Consider the following 14,687-nt stretch of genomic DNA (forward strand, 5'->3'; position numbering starts at 1 on the left):
TCACCTAATGCCATCCTGCCAGCAGGAATTTTCTTTGTCTTGAGGCTATAAAAGTTGGCTACTAGCCCACAAAGGGGGTCGGCTCGCCCTGGTCTATCAGGAAGTCGCCCGCGGTATTTGCAGCGCCCCTAACTCTGCTCTTTGTTCTCAATAAACTCACTCTTTTCTAAAATACTTCGTGTCTCGAAATTCTTCTTCCAGCCCGCGCACGGACCACAACACTTTTGATACCCCCATTTTTATTTCCTGTTATTTATAACATCACTGAACAATTAATCCTATGAGGTCCTGTATTGTTTCCATGGTACCTCTCCCAAATCGGCTGTGAGATTCCTGAGTTCAGGGAAAGAACCAAGTCCTGGAGTCCCCACTCCCATGCCCCCCCCACCCCCACCCCCGCTTCCCTCCACCATGGCGCCTAACACAGGAAAGTACATCAGAGGTTCCACAATTCTTTTCTAAGATCCACTGATTACAGGCCTTGGGCCAGCCGGAGGCCGGCTTCTTCCCCCAGGGAGGCTGCAGAAGGGCGCCAGTGTGGATAGCACGGACAATGTGGATATACTGGAGTCCGGATTCCAGCGGGTTAGGGGAGGGCGTCACCTAACCAGGCCAGTCCCAGAGTGGAACTCGCCAGCCCGGCGGCTCGGCGCCGCCTGCGCGCCCGCCAGCCGGGCCCTGGGCCGGTCCCCACCGCAGAGCGCGCGGAGCGGCTGGGTCCTCTACGTGCCGGCATCAGGTGCAAACCCGGGAGCGCGGGCCGTGGGTGTGCGCGCAAGCGCCCGGAAAGCGCGGAACTCAGCCGCCGCCCCAGCTCGCCCGCCAAGCTACCCTGGGATATCCTTGGGTCCCCCCCTCCAACCCCCCAGCTCGAGCGGGGGAGGGAGGAGTACGGACACGTAACCGACCTCCAGGCCCCTCTCGACTCCTCGTGGGGGGGCAGGCGGGGGAGCCGGGGACCGCTGTTCCAGCCCGCTGGCCTTCGAAAGATCCTCCTGGGCCAATGGCAGGCGGGGCGACGCGCCCGGATTGGTGCAGGCGCTCTGCTGATCACTGTGGAAACCCAGGCGGAGGGGAACGCGGGAGGATGCGAAGCCCCGGACGGGGGGAGCCAGCGGGGCGGGAAGAGGAGGCTTCGAGGCCCTGAGCTACCGAGGAGTTTTTACAGGAGGCAAAAGTCCACTGCGGGCCGGCGGGCGGAGGGAGGGGCGGAAGGAGGGGACCGCTTGGGGGCACTGGGAAGCCTGGAGGGAAGGCAAGGATACTCCGGAGCGAAGGCGAGGCGGCTGGGGGAGGGGGTGCGGTGGGGGGAGGAGTAGGAGAAGACAAAAGCCGAAAGCGAGGAGGCCCCGGGCCGCACACACCGCAGTGCACGGGGCAACCCTGTCGGCAGGCGGCATGGGGAAGGGGGGGAACCAGGGCGAGGGGGCCACCGAGCGCGAGGCGCCGATGCCTGCCTTCCGCTGGGAGGAGATTCAGAAGCACAACCTGCGCACGGACCAGTGGCTCGTCATCGACCGCAAGGTCTACAACATCACCGAATGGTCACACCGGCACCCGGGGGGCCACCGGGTCATCGGGCACTACGCAGGGGAAGATGCTACGGTAAGGGTCTGGGGCCTCTCCCGCCACCTATCTCTGCTGCAGGAGGGAATCAGGAGTCATGGGTCCCAGGGCGCCAAACAAGACCTCCAGCGCTGAGTGGAGCTTGGGGCGTCCTGGAGGGAAGGAAAGAGTCTACTGCGCTCATCCCCCGCCCCGAATCCTCGTCCTCTGGGACAGCTGGGCCAACGTGCTGTGGGGGTCGGATTTTGGAGCCCAAGAGGCATATTCGAGCGGTGGAGAACCATGCAGGATCTACCGCGCGCACTGGGATCCTTGCGTCCGTTCCTTCCTCAGAGTTCAGCCGGAGCCTGGGACTCCCCAGAGAGGGCGCCGGGGCCCTGGAGCCTTGACGCCCCCAGCGTGGAAGATGGCCGCCCCTGGGCCCCGCGGAGAGGAGCGGGAGAGGAGCCAGGTGTGGGACTCCGCGCGCGTCCCCCACTCGCCAGCCAGACTAGGGGGCGGGGAAGGAAAGCTCGTCCCCGGCCAGGGCTCGCTCCTGCCGGAATTCCAGTCTCAGAAGGTCCGCAATGGCTGCCGCGGAGACACCGCCTGGTAGCTCCTGTTCCCACGCTCTCAGAGACTGCCAGGACCCCCTGCCCCCGCCCCCCCCCCCCGGCAAGGGCCGGCCTTCTTGGGGGCCCCGGGTGGGAACTGGTGGAAAGAAAAAGGGCTGGAGTTTGCAAAGCCCAGGTGGAGAGGGGCCTTGAGACGGGTCGATTTAGCAGCACTAGTCTAGCTTGGCAACAGGTCCAGCTGCATTCGAGGTTACTCTGGGACTTCAACTCAATGGTCCTCTGTTCCCAAATCCGGCCAGGAGTGCCCTCCCTCATCTTGCCCTCGGAAAGGTAGTGGGACTCTGGGATCTTCCTGGAGCCGGGGCTGTCCATCTTACCCTCACCTTTGCGCACCAAACCTGCAGCTCTGCGATGACACAGCACCCCACCACGCCCCCTACCCCCCAGCCCCAAATCCTTGCTTATTCTTCGGGTGCAGCTGGATCTGCTCCCCCCATCCCCACCCCATGGACTCGAAGAACAGAGGCCGGGAGGGAAGGAAGGGGCCACTCTTGGTGGCAGTGAGCTGGAAGCAGAGCAGGTCTGGTGGCATGGAGAATTTGGGAAGGGTGACTAGGGAGAGATCAGCTTGACATAGCTCATTCCACCTGGAGGTCTGGCACGCTGACCTGTTTGGGCTTTTGCTGGGCAAGCTGTATGGGGCCGTCAGTTGGTGGAACTCTAGATCTCCCTACCTCTTCTATCTAATTGGGACAGACAGAGTCAAGTGCTGGGGGGCAGAGCAGGCAGCTATAGTGTGAGCTGTGGCTTGGCTCGCTGCTCTGGCGAGCAGAGGGTCAGCAATAGCGCCTACAGCTTTGGGCCCGATCCCGTTTTACCTGCTTGTGAACTCGCCTTGAGCCCTTGGGGCTGGGATACTGATTGTAACTTAGGTGGGTATAAGATTTTCAAGCACCATCAGTATATTATCTCACTGGGACCTTCCCACAGCCCTGTGAGGAGGTGGGGTAAGAGTGATTCCCAAGTAAAGACCTGACTCCTGGTTTGAGATCTTTCATAGGTGAATTCTGAAGGTTCCTGTCCTGGTTGAGCCTTCACCGAAATGTTTCCTAGAAGGAAAAGTCAAATCCAGTGGATTGGTCTGTTTACTCCGTAGTGTGAAATAAATATACTTTCTTTTGCGGCAAGGCATTTCCTAAACTAAGCACTAGATAAATGCAATGGAGTTTTACTGTTACCGAGTCTAACCTCATATGGCTCATCGCACGACGGGCCAATAATCGAGAGACGAGTTGCTGGGGCAAAGGAATAACGACTTTATTCGGAAAGCCAGCAAACTGGGAAGATGGTGGGCTCGTGCCCAAGGAACCATCTTGCCTGACTTAGAATTCAGGCTCCTTTTATACTAAAAGGGGAGGGAGTCAAATCAAACATTTCCTGGTTCCCGTCAGCCTCTGGAGGGGATGTATGTGTTCATTTCTTCCTCCCTGTAGTCATAGGTGGGCCTGGTCAGGATGTTTCCTGTGAGCTCAACAAAGGTATTGTAGCTTAATGTTCATTACCTGAGAAGCAGGGTTCCCAGAGATAGGCCATTATGTATAATTTAAGCTTATAGACAACATCCCTTTAGTGATTAACTTGTAATAGAATGCAAAAGGTTCTTCCGTATTACATTATCAGATAAGTGAGCGGTAAGAGTGAGGATTATGTAACAGCTAGAATGTAAAGTAAACAAAGAGGAATTTGGAGGAAAATTTTTTAAATCCAGGCCAGCTCTATTTGGTGTAGCAAGATATGAAGACAATCCCTATGCCCAGAGCTTACTGCCTTCCGAGATAAAACTTTGGGGGCATGAAATGCACTGATCGAGTTGAATAATGGTGGACGGAGCAACTGAATATTTTCTCTCTCTCTCTCCCTCTCCCTCCCTCTCCCTCTTTCTCTATTTTCTGGGACCAGGTTGGAAAAAGGCCACAGGAAGTGTGGGGTCTCTGGGCAGGGGACTTGAGAGGGGCAGGAACAGGCTAGGCATGGAGAGACTCTGTCTCTTTATTTTTGGGCTGTTGAGCAGGTGGTTTCGCCCTCGGGGCATGGACTTCTTCAGATCTGGGGGAGTGAGTATTTATGGTCCTGTGAAGTGTGGGAAGGACTGATCTGCAGATAGAGGTTAGATTCCAGGGAGCACTTGAATGCACTGTTAGGAGCCATTCCTGATGCAGTGGTATCCTCACCAGAGGCTGACAGTCAAGGAAGCCCGATAACCTGGGGCCTCCATAGGGGATTTTCTTGTTACTGAAGAAGAGAAGACCTCAGAAGTCAGGACGGCCTCCTCCCCAGAAGGGTGGCTTAGTGAAGGGTAAGGCCAATCGTCATGTGGTCCTTCTCTTTGCAAGAATAAAAAATGAAGCTAAATTTTTACAGCTCACAAAGCACATTGTACGGATCACCTCATTTAGTGCTGCGATCAGCCCTGCAGGGAGGAGCTCCCTCGGGTTTAAACACCTTGCTGTCTTCGCAGCACTCAGACCTCAACTCAGGATCTACCAACACAGAGACCTCCCAGCCCCCCTTCCCTTCCCTCCTCCTCTCCTCCTTCCTCCCTATTTACACCTTGGGTTTCTTCCCCTCTGTTCCTCCAGCACTTCCCTGGTCTTTGCGTTGCTGTGGGCAAAGGGAGCCCTCGCCTGGGTCCCAGGGGTGTCTCTCCTCTTTCAGGGCAGAACTTTTTTTTCTGTTTTTCAATTGAAGTATAGTTAGTTTACAATGTTGTGTTAGTTTCAAGTGTATAGCAAAGCGATTCAGTTATATACAGAGTTATAAAAGTTAAAAAAGTTCCCCAGAACTTTTCATCTCTAACAAAGACTCATCACACATTTATTCCAGTGTCTCTGTGGTTCCGAGCTGGCCCTGGGCACAAAGATGAATAACTCCCAGATAGTGAGTGCATTTGCTGGATTTGCTTCTCTCCTTTCAAACTGGGACTTGAATCTGGACCCTCTGCCTCTAGGCACCAGCTTCCCCACCTCTGCCCCCCTCGTCTCGGTGACTTTTTTTGCCCTGTCTGCGTCAGTCGCCCCTTGGAACCCAGGGAGGGCGAGAAGAGATCAGGATTCATTCCATCTTTGAACTTGCTCCGATGCCGTTCTTGGGAAATGCAATGGAGTTTTACTGTTGAAAATGGAATGAATCTCTGGCCTCCTTAGGGCAGGAGGGTCGAGGTATTGAGAGGCAGAGGACCTGGGTTCGAGTCCCAGCTTTAGGAATTCTAGGCAAGGCACTTAACCCTGAACTTCACTTTCCAGGTCTAGGAAATGGGAAGGTTATTATCAGGCTCAAATTGGCTGTAGATGAGATCATTCTCTCTGCAGGTGTGAGGGGACATTACCCTGGAACCCTTAGCCTCCTGAGCACTTGTGTGCATGTTCCCAGCACGCACAGTAGGGGGTTCAGTAAACAGGAAAAGAACAAGGGTGAAGCAGAGGAACCTTGGTGACCTCCTTTTCGCCAAAGGTAAAAGGTGTTTACCTGAAATCCCTCCTGTGGTTGTGCCTGGAGGGCAGCCCCACCCCCTCAGCTAGATCTTGGTAGGAGCAGTCGACTCCTTGCAGCCCCCAGAAGACCCCATACCGAGCCCAGCATCCCTGGTATCTTTGGCATCTTATCGAGGTGTGTTTCCTTTGCTGTAATCCCTTCATGCCCAGGCTGCCTGTGCATGGCATCAGCAGGGATGCTCTCGCCAAGGGTCCTTTGGCCACAGAGCACTACCCCGCCCCCCCCCCCCATCGCTTCTTTCCCTTGGAGGGGACATCCTGCCCGCATCTCTCCGCCATGGAAAGGAAGCTAGCATCCCTATTTCCAGCTGAGAACGTAGGGTCCCTCCTCTGCTTCTCCCTCCCTAACCCCGTGCTCCACAGTCTTGGTTCCCAGGGCTGCTGCCGGCAGCATTGTCTGCCCTGAGTTTGCTTCTCCTGCGCTTCCCCAGTCCCTGGCCGTGTGCCCAGATGTGAGAAGCTGAATTAGAGATTCGTCTTGCTCTGCAGAGAAGGTGGACACAGCCAGAAACGAGACGTGACGCCTGATGCTCAGTGCAGGAGGAGCTGTGAGTTCTGTTCAGCGCCTGGGAGCCAGGCAGGGAGGCTGTCTTCATGCAGAAGGGGCTGGCATGGGAGCCGGGCGATGGCAGAAGCAGGAACTGGTGAAGGTCTTGCATTTGAGAATTTGGGTGTTCTGTCCCTCCATCCTCAGCCTGACCTCCCCAGCACCCAACAGGCACACCTACCCTCCTGGGGGCGGATCTGCCCCCGCTGGAACTGTTGGCCACTCCCTCCCCTTTACTTGTGTCCCCGGCCTTCTTCCTGGAATGTCTTTGCCTCCAATCTCCCTGTCGGACGAGGATAGAGCCTGCTTCCAATTCTTGTTCCAAAGTCAACATTTGGATTGGCCGTGTCCTGCCTTGTGCCAGCCAGACACTTTAACTTTTGGGAACCCGCTACAAGTTGGTGAGGCACATCTGTGACACTTGCAAGGGGGAGACACAAAAAGTGATCACCTCTCAGGAGGAGGAAGCTCATTTTGATCGAGGCCTTTGTATGAACAGCAGAAAAGTCTAGAGTTAGGCGGACCTGGAGTGTGACCCGTGGGCAAGTAGTTTCACCTCCGTCAGCCTCCTTTCTCACCTCTAAAATAGGACCTGCCTCACAGAGTTTGGTAAAGATTCTTGGGTTACGTACACAAAGCCCATAGCTCAGTGGCTGACCTGTGTAATCTCAGCCACTGAGCAGGTGAAGATGTTGCAGAAGCACAAGCCGGGTTGTGCAAAATGACCGAAGAGTGGAAAATTTCCTGGGCTGAGAGGGTGCACAGCTGTGGGGTCTTGTGAGCCTCTCTTAGGCATCGTTGTTGGCACTGGCGTTATTGCAACAAACGAAACAGGCTTGGCCCTTTAGTGGAGCTTATATTCTAGTTGGGGAAACAGGCAATAAAGAAGTGAGCACATAATAGAGCTTGTGGTTTTGATAACTGTTAAAACAGGGTGATGTCCCAGAAAGCGTGAGGCTGGAGGGTGGCTCTTTCAGATAGGGCGGTAGGTTGGGACGATCCAGCCCCGGGACGCTGAGGGAGCAGGGCGCCAGGCAGAAGGAAGAGCCAGAGGCCCCGGTGTAGAAACCAGCTTGGTGGGTCCAAGCGTGGTTTCCACCAGGTCTGCTCGGAAAGCTGCTGGATCTAACATGGATAATGAGATAATTGAACAGCGCTCGGCTTTCTAAACCTGCGTGAGGCTTGTGGGGTTGCGGTCCCTGGATCGGGTGAACCTGGATTTGACCCTGACTCTGCCACTTGGGTGTCAGCTTCCTGGGCTCCAGTGCTTTCAACTGTAAAGTGGGGCTTTGAGGCATCAGGGAGGTAACAGAGACAACTTTCCTGGCTCCCCACCTGGCACGTGGCCCTTCCTCTCCCTTGGCCTCAGGGAGATGACGCCACCCAAGAGCTCTCTGGAACTGACCCAGGGATGGCCTCAGTCAGGACAGGAGTCTGCTCCACCAGGTTCCTCAGCCCAGACAGAGGCTTGGAGGTGGGACCTGGACCTGGTGGGGGGCAGCGGGTGCCGGAGGAGAGGTGATGCACTTGCAGGCTGTCTGTCTCCCAGTGAAGAGTAGAGATTGTTTCGTTATTTATTATCAGCCGTCGTTCCTCAGGAAACTGCCTTACCAAGGACGCCCCCCTTCGTTTCTCAAAAGCCGTGGTGTCTTGTGAGGTGGGCCAAGGAAAGGGCCTTTTACGGATCTGACTTTGGAAGGCAGCTGTGCTCACTGCCCTACCACCAATGCCTGAGCCCTGACTTTGGAAGCTCCTGGTAGGCCCTTTCCCAGGGCCTTTGAACACTGGAGCTGGGAGGGTCCTCCCTTGCAGAGGAGACGGAGGCTGGGGTCTGGGTGGCAGCTGGCCCAGCGTGGACCACAGGCTCCTCGCTGCCCACTCAGGACCCCTGGGATAGCAGCCCATCTCTCCTCTGAAGATACACTTGCTCTGATCCTCTGCTACCATCCCTTTCTGTTCAGTGGGGGGGGGTGCAGACATTTTTAAGAGACTCTGGGCCCAGTTTTCCTCTGCACAAAGCGTTGCTTTGTGAGTCTGTTCTAGACACAAACAGAACAAAGACCAGGCAAAAGGCTTGGTGCCAGGGCAATTGTGAGCTACTTTGGCAGGGGGGTGGGGTGGGGGGAGGGGAGGCCGAGCACATTTTCAAAAATAAATTTATTTACTTTATTTTATTTTTGTCTGCCTTGGGTCTTCGTTGCTGCCCACGGGCTTTCTCTAGTTGCGGCGAGCGGGGCCTGTTCTTTGTTGCGGTGCGCGGGCTTCTCATTGCGGTGGCTTCTCTTGTTGTAGAGCATGGGCTCTAGGCACGTGGACTTCAGTAGTTGTGGCGTGCGGGCTCAGTAGTTGTGGCTCGTGGGGTCTAGAGCGCAGGCTCAGTAGGTGTGGCCCACGGGCTTAGTTGCTCCGCGGCATGTGGGATCTTCCCGGACCAGGGCTCGAACCCGTGTCCCCTGCATTGGCAGGCGGATTCTTAACCACTGCGCCACCAGGGAAGCCCTGAGCACATTTTCATGAGTTGTCAGCAACTTCCTTCCTCTTTTTGAAAAAATTTTGAAAATTTCCAAACATACAGAAATGTTGAAAGAATCGAACACCTGTATATCCTCAACCAAGATTCACTAATCCCAACGTTTTGCCACATTTATATTCCTCTTTATGCATATATGCACTGTCTTTCGCCAAATCATATGAAGATAAATTGCATCATTATGCCACCTCACCATCTTCTCCTAAGAATGGGGACATTCTCTAACATAATCACAATACCTTAGTTACATTTAAGAAAATTAATATTCTTTTTTTTAACTTATTTATTTTGAAATTTTATTTACTTATTTATTTTTGGCTGGGTTGGGTCTTCCTTGCTGTGCGTGGGCTTTCTCCAGTTGCGGCGAGCGGGGGCTACTCTTCGTTGCGGTGTACGGGCTTCTCATTGCGGGACTTCGGCAGTTGTGGCTCACGGGCTCTAGAGCACAGGCTCAGTAGTTGTGGCGCACGGGCTTAGTTGCTGCGTGGCATATGGGGTCTTCCTGAACCAGGGCTCGAACCGTGTCCCCTGCATTGGCAGGCGGATTCTTAACCACTGCGCCACCAGGGAAGTCCCAAAAGTGATTCTTTAATATGATCAGATATCCTGTCCATATCCAAAATCTCTCATTCAATACCAAAATGTCTTGGATAACTGCTGGGTTTCTCGCCCTCCAATGGGAGCCTTTCAAATCAAACACTGCAGTTTTTATAACCTTTTGTTATATATTTTTCTGTCTCTTTTAATCTAGGACCCCTCCCCCAACACACACACACACACACACACACACACACACACACACACACACACACGTGCACCCTCACTTCTTTTTCCCCACTACATTGATTTTTCTGATTGCTTCTCGTGGTATCATGCAACTTGTTCCTCTCTCCTAGCAAAGTCTCAAGACTTGTTTTTAAAAAACTTTTTTAAATTGAGATATAGTTGACGTACAATATTATGTGAGTTTCACCTTGAAGCTTGGTTTGATGCTAGGTGAACATTGTTGATCACAGCGACATCATATTGTATCCCATGCGGTGGGAGGGGGCGGTCTATGGTCAGCACATCTCTAGTGGAGATGCTGTATTTGTTTTATCTAATTTACATAGCATGTATAGAAAAAACTGGAAAACAAAATCCTGAAATATTAGCAATGATGGTCACTCTGGGTGGTATTTATTTTCCTCTTTATTCTTCTGTACATTTTCTAAATTTGCCAAAACTATGCACATTACTTTATAACTGGAAAAAAAGATTAAAAGGCACAATCTTCATTTAAAAAATTTTTTAAAAGCAATACAGCAATGTTAGAGAAAGTTTGGAAAAACTAAGAGAAAGCAAGGCATAACGCCACCACCTTAACACATAACAGTTTAGAGTTCTACATAAAAAAGTTTTCATAATCTACACAATTATTTTCATACCTTTTCAAAGTATGAAAATGCTGCCCCCACCCCTCCAGAAATGCGTTTTACGGAATTCTGCATTTGTTTCTGGTTTAACATGAGCTAAGCACATTTTGCATGCTTGCGGTAGGCTCCAGACTTGTTCTTTCTGTTGATAGGCGTGTGCACCACGTGGTGGGTGGTGCAGTTCGCCGGAAACCGGGCAGCCCACGCCGCAGGAGCAGCTGGAGGAGAATCGGGTTCCCGGCTGTGCCCCGCCCGGTGCCCGCGCCGTGTAGCCCTGCAGGGGCGCGTTTTCGTGACTCGCCCAGCGGCAGGCCGCACGTCTCTGCGGTTTTGTAAACACCCATGGCGAGTTCAGCGGCCCCTCATCAGGGCAGAGCCAGAAGTGACACCTCCACTGGAATTGGGCACTTAGGGACCTGCCGGAATGAGGCTGAGAGAGCATTTGGGGTCGGATGGTTGCAGCCCCGTTCGGTGTCCTGATGTCCTAGTGGGACAGAGCTTCTGCTGGCGAGCCCCGTCTTGCCTGGGGCGGAGGCACTGGCCGAGGTCGGGGTCTCCCACTCACCACCTGTCCCCTGCTCCCCAGGATGTCTTCCTGGCCTTCCATCGCAACCTTGATTTCGTGCGCAAGTTCATGAAGCCCCTGCTGATTGGCGAGCTGGCCCCTGAGGAGCCCAGCCAGGACCACAGCAAGAATGTGAGTCGGGCCTCACAAGGAAGAAGGGGAGGGTTTGTGGGGGGAGGGGGTCTCGCCCCAAGAAGGAGAGTGCAGGGCGTGGGGCAAAGGAGCCTTTATGCCAGTCCAGGGGGAGCCACTGCTCATCACCTAGGGTCAGGGAGGACTCAGAGCCCCCCTCCTGCTGCCAGCCTGGGCTGGCCCTCACCTTGGAGTAATTCATTCCCAGCCTCTCCACCTCTGGGTCTTCAGCGGTGCCAGGCTGGGCACAGGGTCTTTCCGTCCTGCCCAGCCCCCTGCCCTTGTATCTGGCCTTTCTTCCCCCTCCTGCCCTGCCCCTGCCTCCTAGCTTCCCTCTTTGTCCCAGTGATGCCCTCCTGTCCCCAGAGCCACCCTTGACTCTGCCTCTGTCTCCCTGACCCCACATGCCCAGTGCCCACCCAGCCCTCTCCTGCCTGATAGAGTGTCCGGAACAACTGGTGCATGTCAGGTAGTGGAAAAATAAGCTTTTTTAAAAAAAAAATATTGTGAGACTTCTCTGGTGGTGCAGTGGTTAAGACTCCACACACCCAATGCAGGGGGCCCGGGTTCAATCCCTGGTCAGGGAACTAGATCCCACACTCGGCCAAATAAATAAATAAATAATGTTTTTTTTTAAAAAAAAGGAAAGAAAACATTTGCTATAAACCTTGTATTTTAAAAAATTGTTGTAAAATAGATACAACATAAAATTCACCATTTTAACTTTTTTTTTTTTTGTTTTGGCCACACTGGGCAGCTTGCGGGGATCTGAGTTTTCCAGCCAGCGATTGAACCCAGGCCTCCGCAATGAAAGCGCGGAATCCTAAGCGCTAGGCTACCAGGGAATTCCCCATTTTAACCAATTTTAAGCGCACAGCTAAGTGGCTTCGAGCACATTCACGTTGTTCTGCAGCCACCACCACCCATCTCTAGAACTTTCATCACCCCAAACTGACATTCTGCCCCCATTAAACATTAACTACCCATCTGTCCCTCCCCCCAGCCCCTGGTAAACACTATTCTTTCTATGGATGAGTTTGCCTAGTCTAGGTGCCTCATATAAGAGGACTCATAAGTATTTGTCTTTTCGTGTCTGGCTTAATCTCACTCAGCCTAATGTCTTCAGGGTTCGTTCATTAGTAGCAAGTGTCAGAATTTTCTTCCTTTGGAAGGCTGTATATTCCACCGTATGTATAGACCACCTTTTGTTCAGTCATTCATCCATCAGTGGAATTTGGGTTGTTTCCACCTTTTGCCTATTTTGAGTAATGCTCCCGTGTAAAATGCAAGCTTGAGTTAAGTCCTTTCTCTGCCACTGAACTGGCTGTGGACAGACACATAGCCCCAGGGCTGTGCCGGGCTCAGGCAGGTATGTGGTGACGGCAGCTGTTGCAGTGAACGGCGGCCGGGCTCCTGTGGAGCTTAGGTGTGTCGACTGGTCCCCTCTGGAGCAGCTGGGAGGCTGACTCCTTCCCGGTACTCTGGCTCAACAGTCCCAGATCACTGAGGACTTCCGGGCGCTGAGGAAGACGGCTGAGGACATGAACCTCTTCAAGAGCAGCCACCTGTTCTTCCTTCTCTACCTGGCCCACATCATCGTCATGGAGAGCATCGCCTGGTTCACCATCTTTTACTTTGGCAACGGCTGGATTCCAACCGTCATTACGGCCTTCGTCCTCGCTACCTCTCAGGTGAGGCGTGACACTCTCACCTGTCACTCGAAGCCCCCGCCCCCTGACTCCCCCAGCTGGCAGAGGCCTGGTGCCTGGGTGCCAACGCTGGGAAAGCATCCGTGGCCCTCTCTCCCCAGGCCCAAGCTGGATGGCTGCAACACGATTACGGCCACCTCTCTGTTTACAAGAAGTCCACGTGGAACCACATAGCCCACAAGTTCATGATTGGTCACTTAAAGGTAAATGTCAGCCGCCCTGGGCATCTGTCCTCTCAGTTAGTGGTTGGGGTAGCACCATCTCACTTTACTCAGACCAGGTCCACCGTCAGGTCACTGTCCCGGCTGACCTGCAGGACCTGCCAACCCTCCACTTCTCTGAACTTCCAAGCCCTGTCTCCTAACCACATTAGACATGCAAAACCAGTGTCCTAGTTATAAAAACAAGCCCATGCTTCTTAGTTGATTATATTTGTTCCTTACCTAAGGACTTACTAATAAATTCCTTTCAGTTTGGGGCCGGTAGATAAGCAGTCTCTGTCTCTTTTAAAATTCTTTTATTGAAGTAGAGTTGTTTTACAATGTTGTGTTCATTTCTGCTGTACAACAAATTGATTCAGTTATACGTATATATACATTCTTATATATACATTCTTTTTCATATTCTTTTCCATTATGGGTATTGAATATAGTTCCCTGTGCTACACAGTAGGACTTTGTTGTTTATTCATTCTATATAGAATGGTTTGCATCTGAAGAAACAGTCTCTCTTGATAAATCGGTTTGCTTCCCTCCATCAGGGAATGTTTGCTATCTGATACATTGTGTTTTGCTGTTTTCTCCCCCTTGGATGCCAGGAAACACGAAGCAAAACATGAAACAGCAACTGTCCCTAATCTTCGTCCTCCTTGTATGTATCCTTCCCTCCCACTACCTGTCATTTACACTTTTATCTTTAAGCAGTCTGTTATAGATGAGTCCTTTATCAGAAGCCACCTCCAGTACGTTTTGGAAGTATACGGGGCCATGAAAAGGGAATATTGTCTCATATAAGTCTTTTTAGATAAGGGAAATCAAACAGTGTACTGATCAGCTGAGCCAAAGGGCAAGAGTTGTTTCAAACTCAGAAGGGAAGGTAGTTCTCTCACCACCCTCCAGATCAGGAGGCAGACCTGCAGTAGCCTTCTAGCTCGGCAAGTTTGTAAAAAGGCGAGCTCGACTTGCCAGCGACCTTGTGCTGCTGTGATAGGCGTTATCTCCTTGGTTTCGGGAGTAAGTCCTTGCCACTTCTCACCTGGAAACAGATCTCATCCCCCACCCCAGCCCTGCCTCTACATCATTCAGCTGCTTCCTAAGAAAAGCTGTGTCCTAAAGACCCCCATGCCTCCCCACCCTGGCTTCGGAAGAGCTCCGTGTCCGGGTTAATCGTCTCTCCCTGCGACCTGACCCCATCCAGCTCCTGGCTTGCCGGCTGCGGATCTGGCTGGGCGTGAACTACCATTGAACTAATAACCAGTTCCTCAGCAGACAGTTTGCCTGGACCTGAGCCTGGAGCTGTCTGAGAACCTGGTTTCTTTCCAGAATTTCAGGGGTGAAGGTTGCACATAGTTGAGTACTTTGTTTCATTTTATACTCTTTTCTGTTGGAGAAAACCCTCCTGGGTACTGAAAGTAACATTTCACTCCGAACCCATGTTATCCCCACACACTTAACAAAGATGGACTGTGTCCTGTTTTCAGACTCTGGGCGGGAGGGCCTTTCCCGCCTGATGTCTCTCGGTCCTTGAAGGGCCCTGGGGCACAGCTCTTGGATCAGACGGAAGATGCAGTCAGGACGGAAGACTGGCCTCCATGTAGAACGTTGACTTGTAAACTCTGGGGTGACAGGGTACTCAGGCTGGGAGGCTACAGGAGGTCAGGGACCTGGGTTCTGCGGATGGCTTCCCAGCCCGCTGCGAGCTGTGTCCTTCGTGCTGTGTCCAGGCCAGTGGTGTGGCTGGGCAGGGGTGCCCCAGAGCGAGGAGCATCACAGCTTTTGTGGAATCGCTCTGGCACCCAGTGGCCACACGGCTGCAGACAAGCCTTGTCGGTCCAGCTGTTCTGTCCCTTTCTGGGACAGAAAGGAGCTGGCTGCAGGGAGGTCCTCAGGTGCCCTGCCA

General features: G+C 53.0%; 1 protein-coding gene across 4 annotated transcripts in view; it reads left to right on the top strand.

Annotated features, from left to right (window-relative positions):
• The first annotated feature begins 1,343 nt into the window (after positions 1-1,343).
• The window catches only part of FADS2 (fatty acid desaturase 2), a 34,985-nt gene continuing 21,641 nt past the window's right edge, over positions 1,344-14,687 (top strand). The window contains exons 1-5 of one of the 4 annotated variants that reach the window (XM_073809059.1): positions 1,463-1,605; positions 1,900-2,017; positions 10,750-10,860; positions 12,354-12,551; positions 12,671-12,772. In XM_073809059.1, coding sequence (XP_073665160.1) covers positions 1,598-1,605; positions 1,900-2,017; positions 10,750-10,860; positions 12,354-12,551; positions 12,671-12,772 — 537 coding nt within the window. In that variant the 5' untranslated portion in view covers positions 1,463-1,597. Of the gene's footprint in view, positions 1,606-1,899; positions 2,018-6,103; positions 6,220-10,749; positions 10,861-12,353; positions 12,552-12,670; positions 12,773-14,687 lie in introns of those variants that run through there. The other 3 variants (XM_033860809.2, XM_033860808.2, XM_073809060.1) reach the window with 3 other exon arrangements.

Source organism: Tursiops truncatus, chromosome 8 (assembly GCF_011762595.2).
Source record: "Tursiops truncatus isolate mTurTru1 chromosome 8, mTurTru1.mat.Y, whole genome shotgun sequence".
In the NCBI taxonomy this organism is placed as follows: domain Eukaryota; kingdom Metazoa; phylum Chordata; class Mammalia; order Artiodactyla; family Delphinidae; genus Tursiops; species Tursiops truncatus.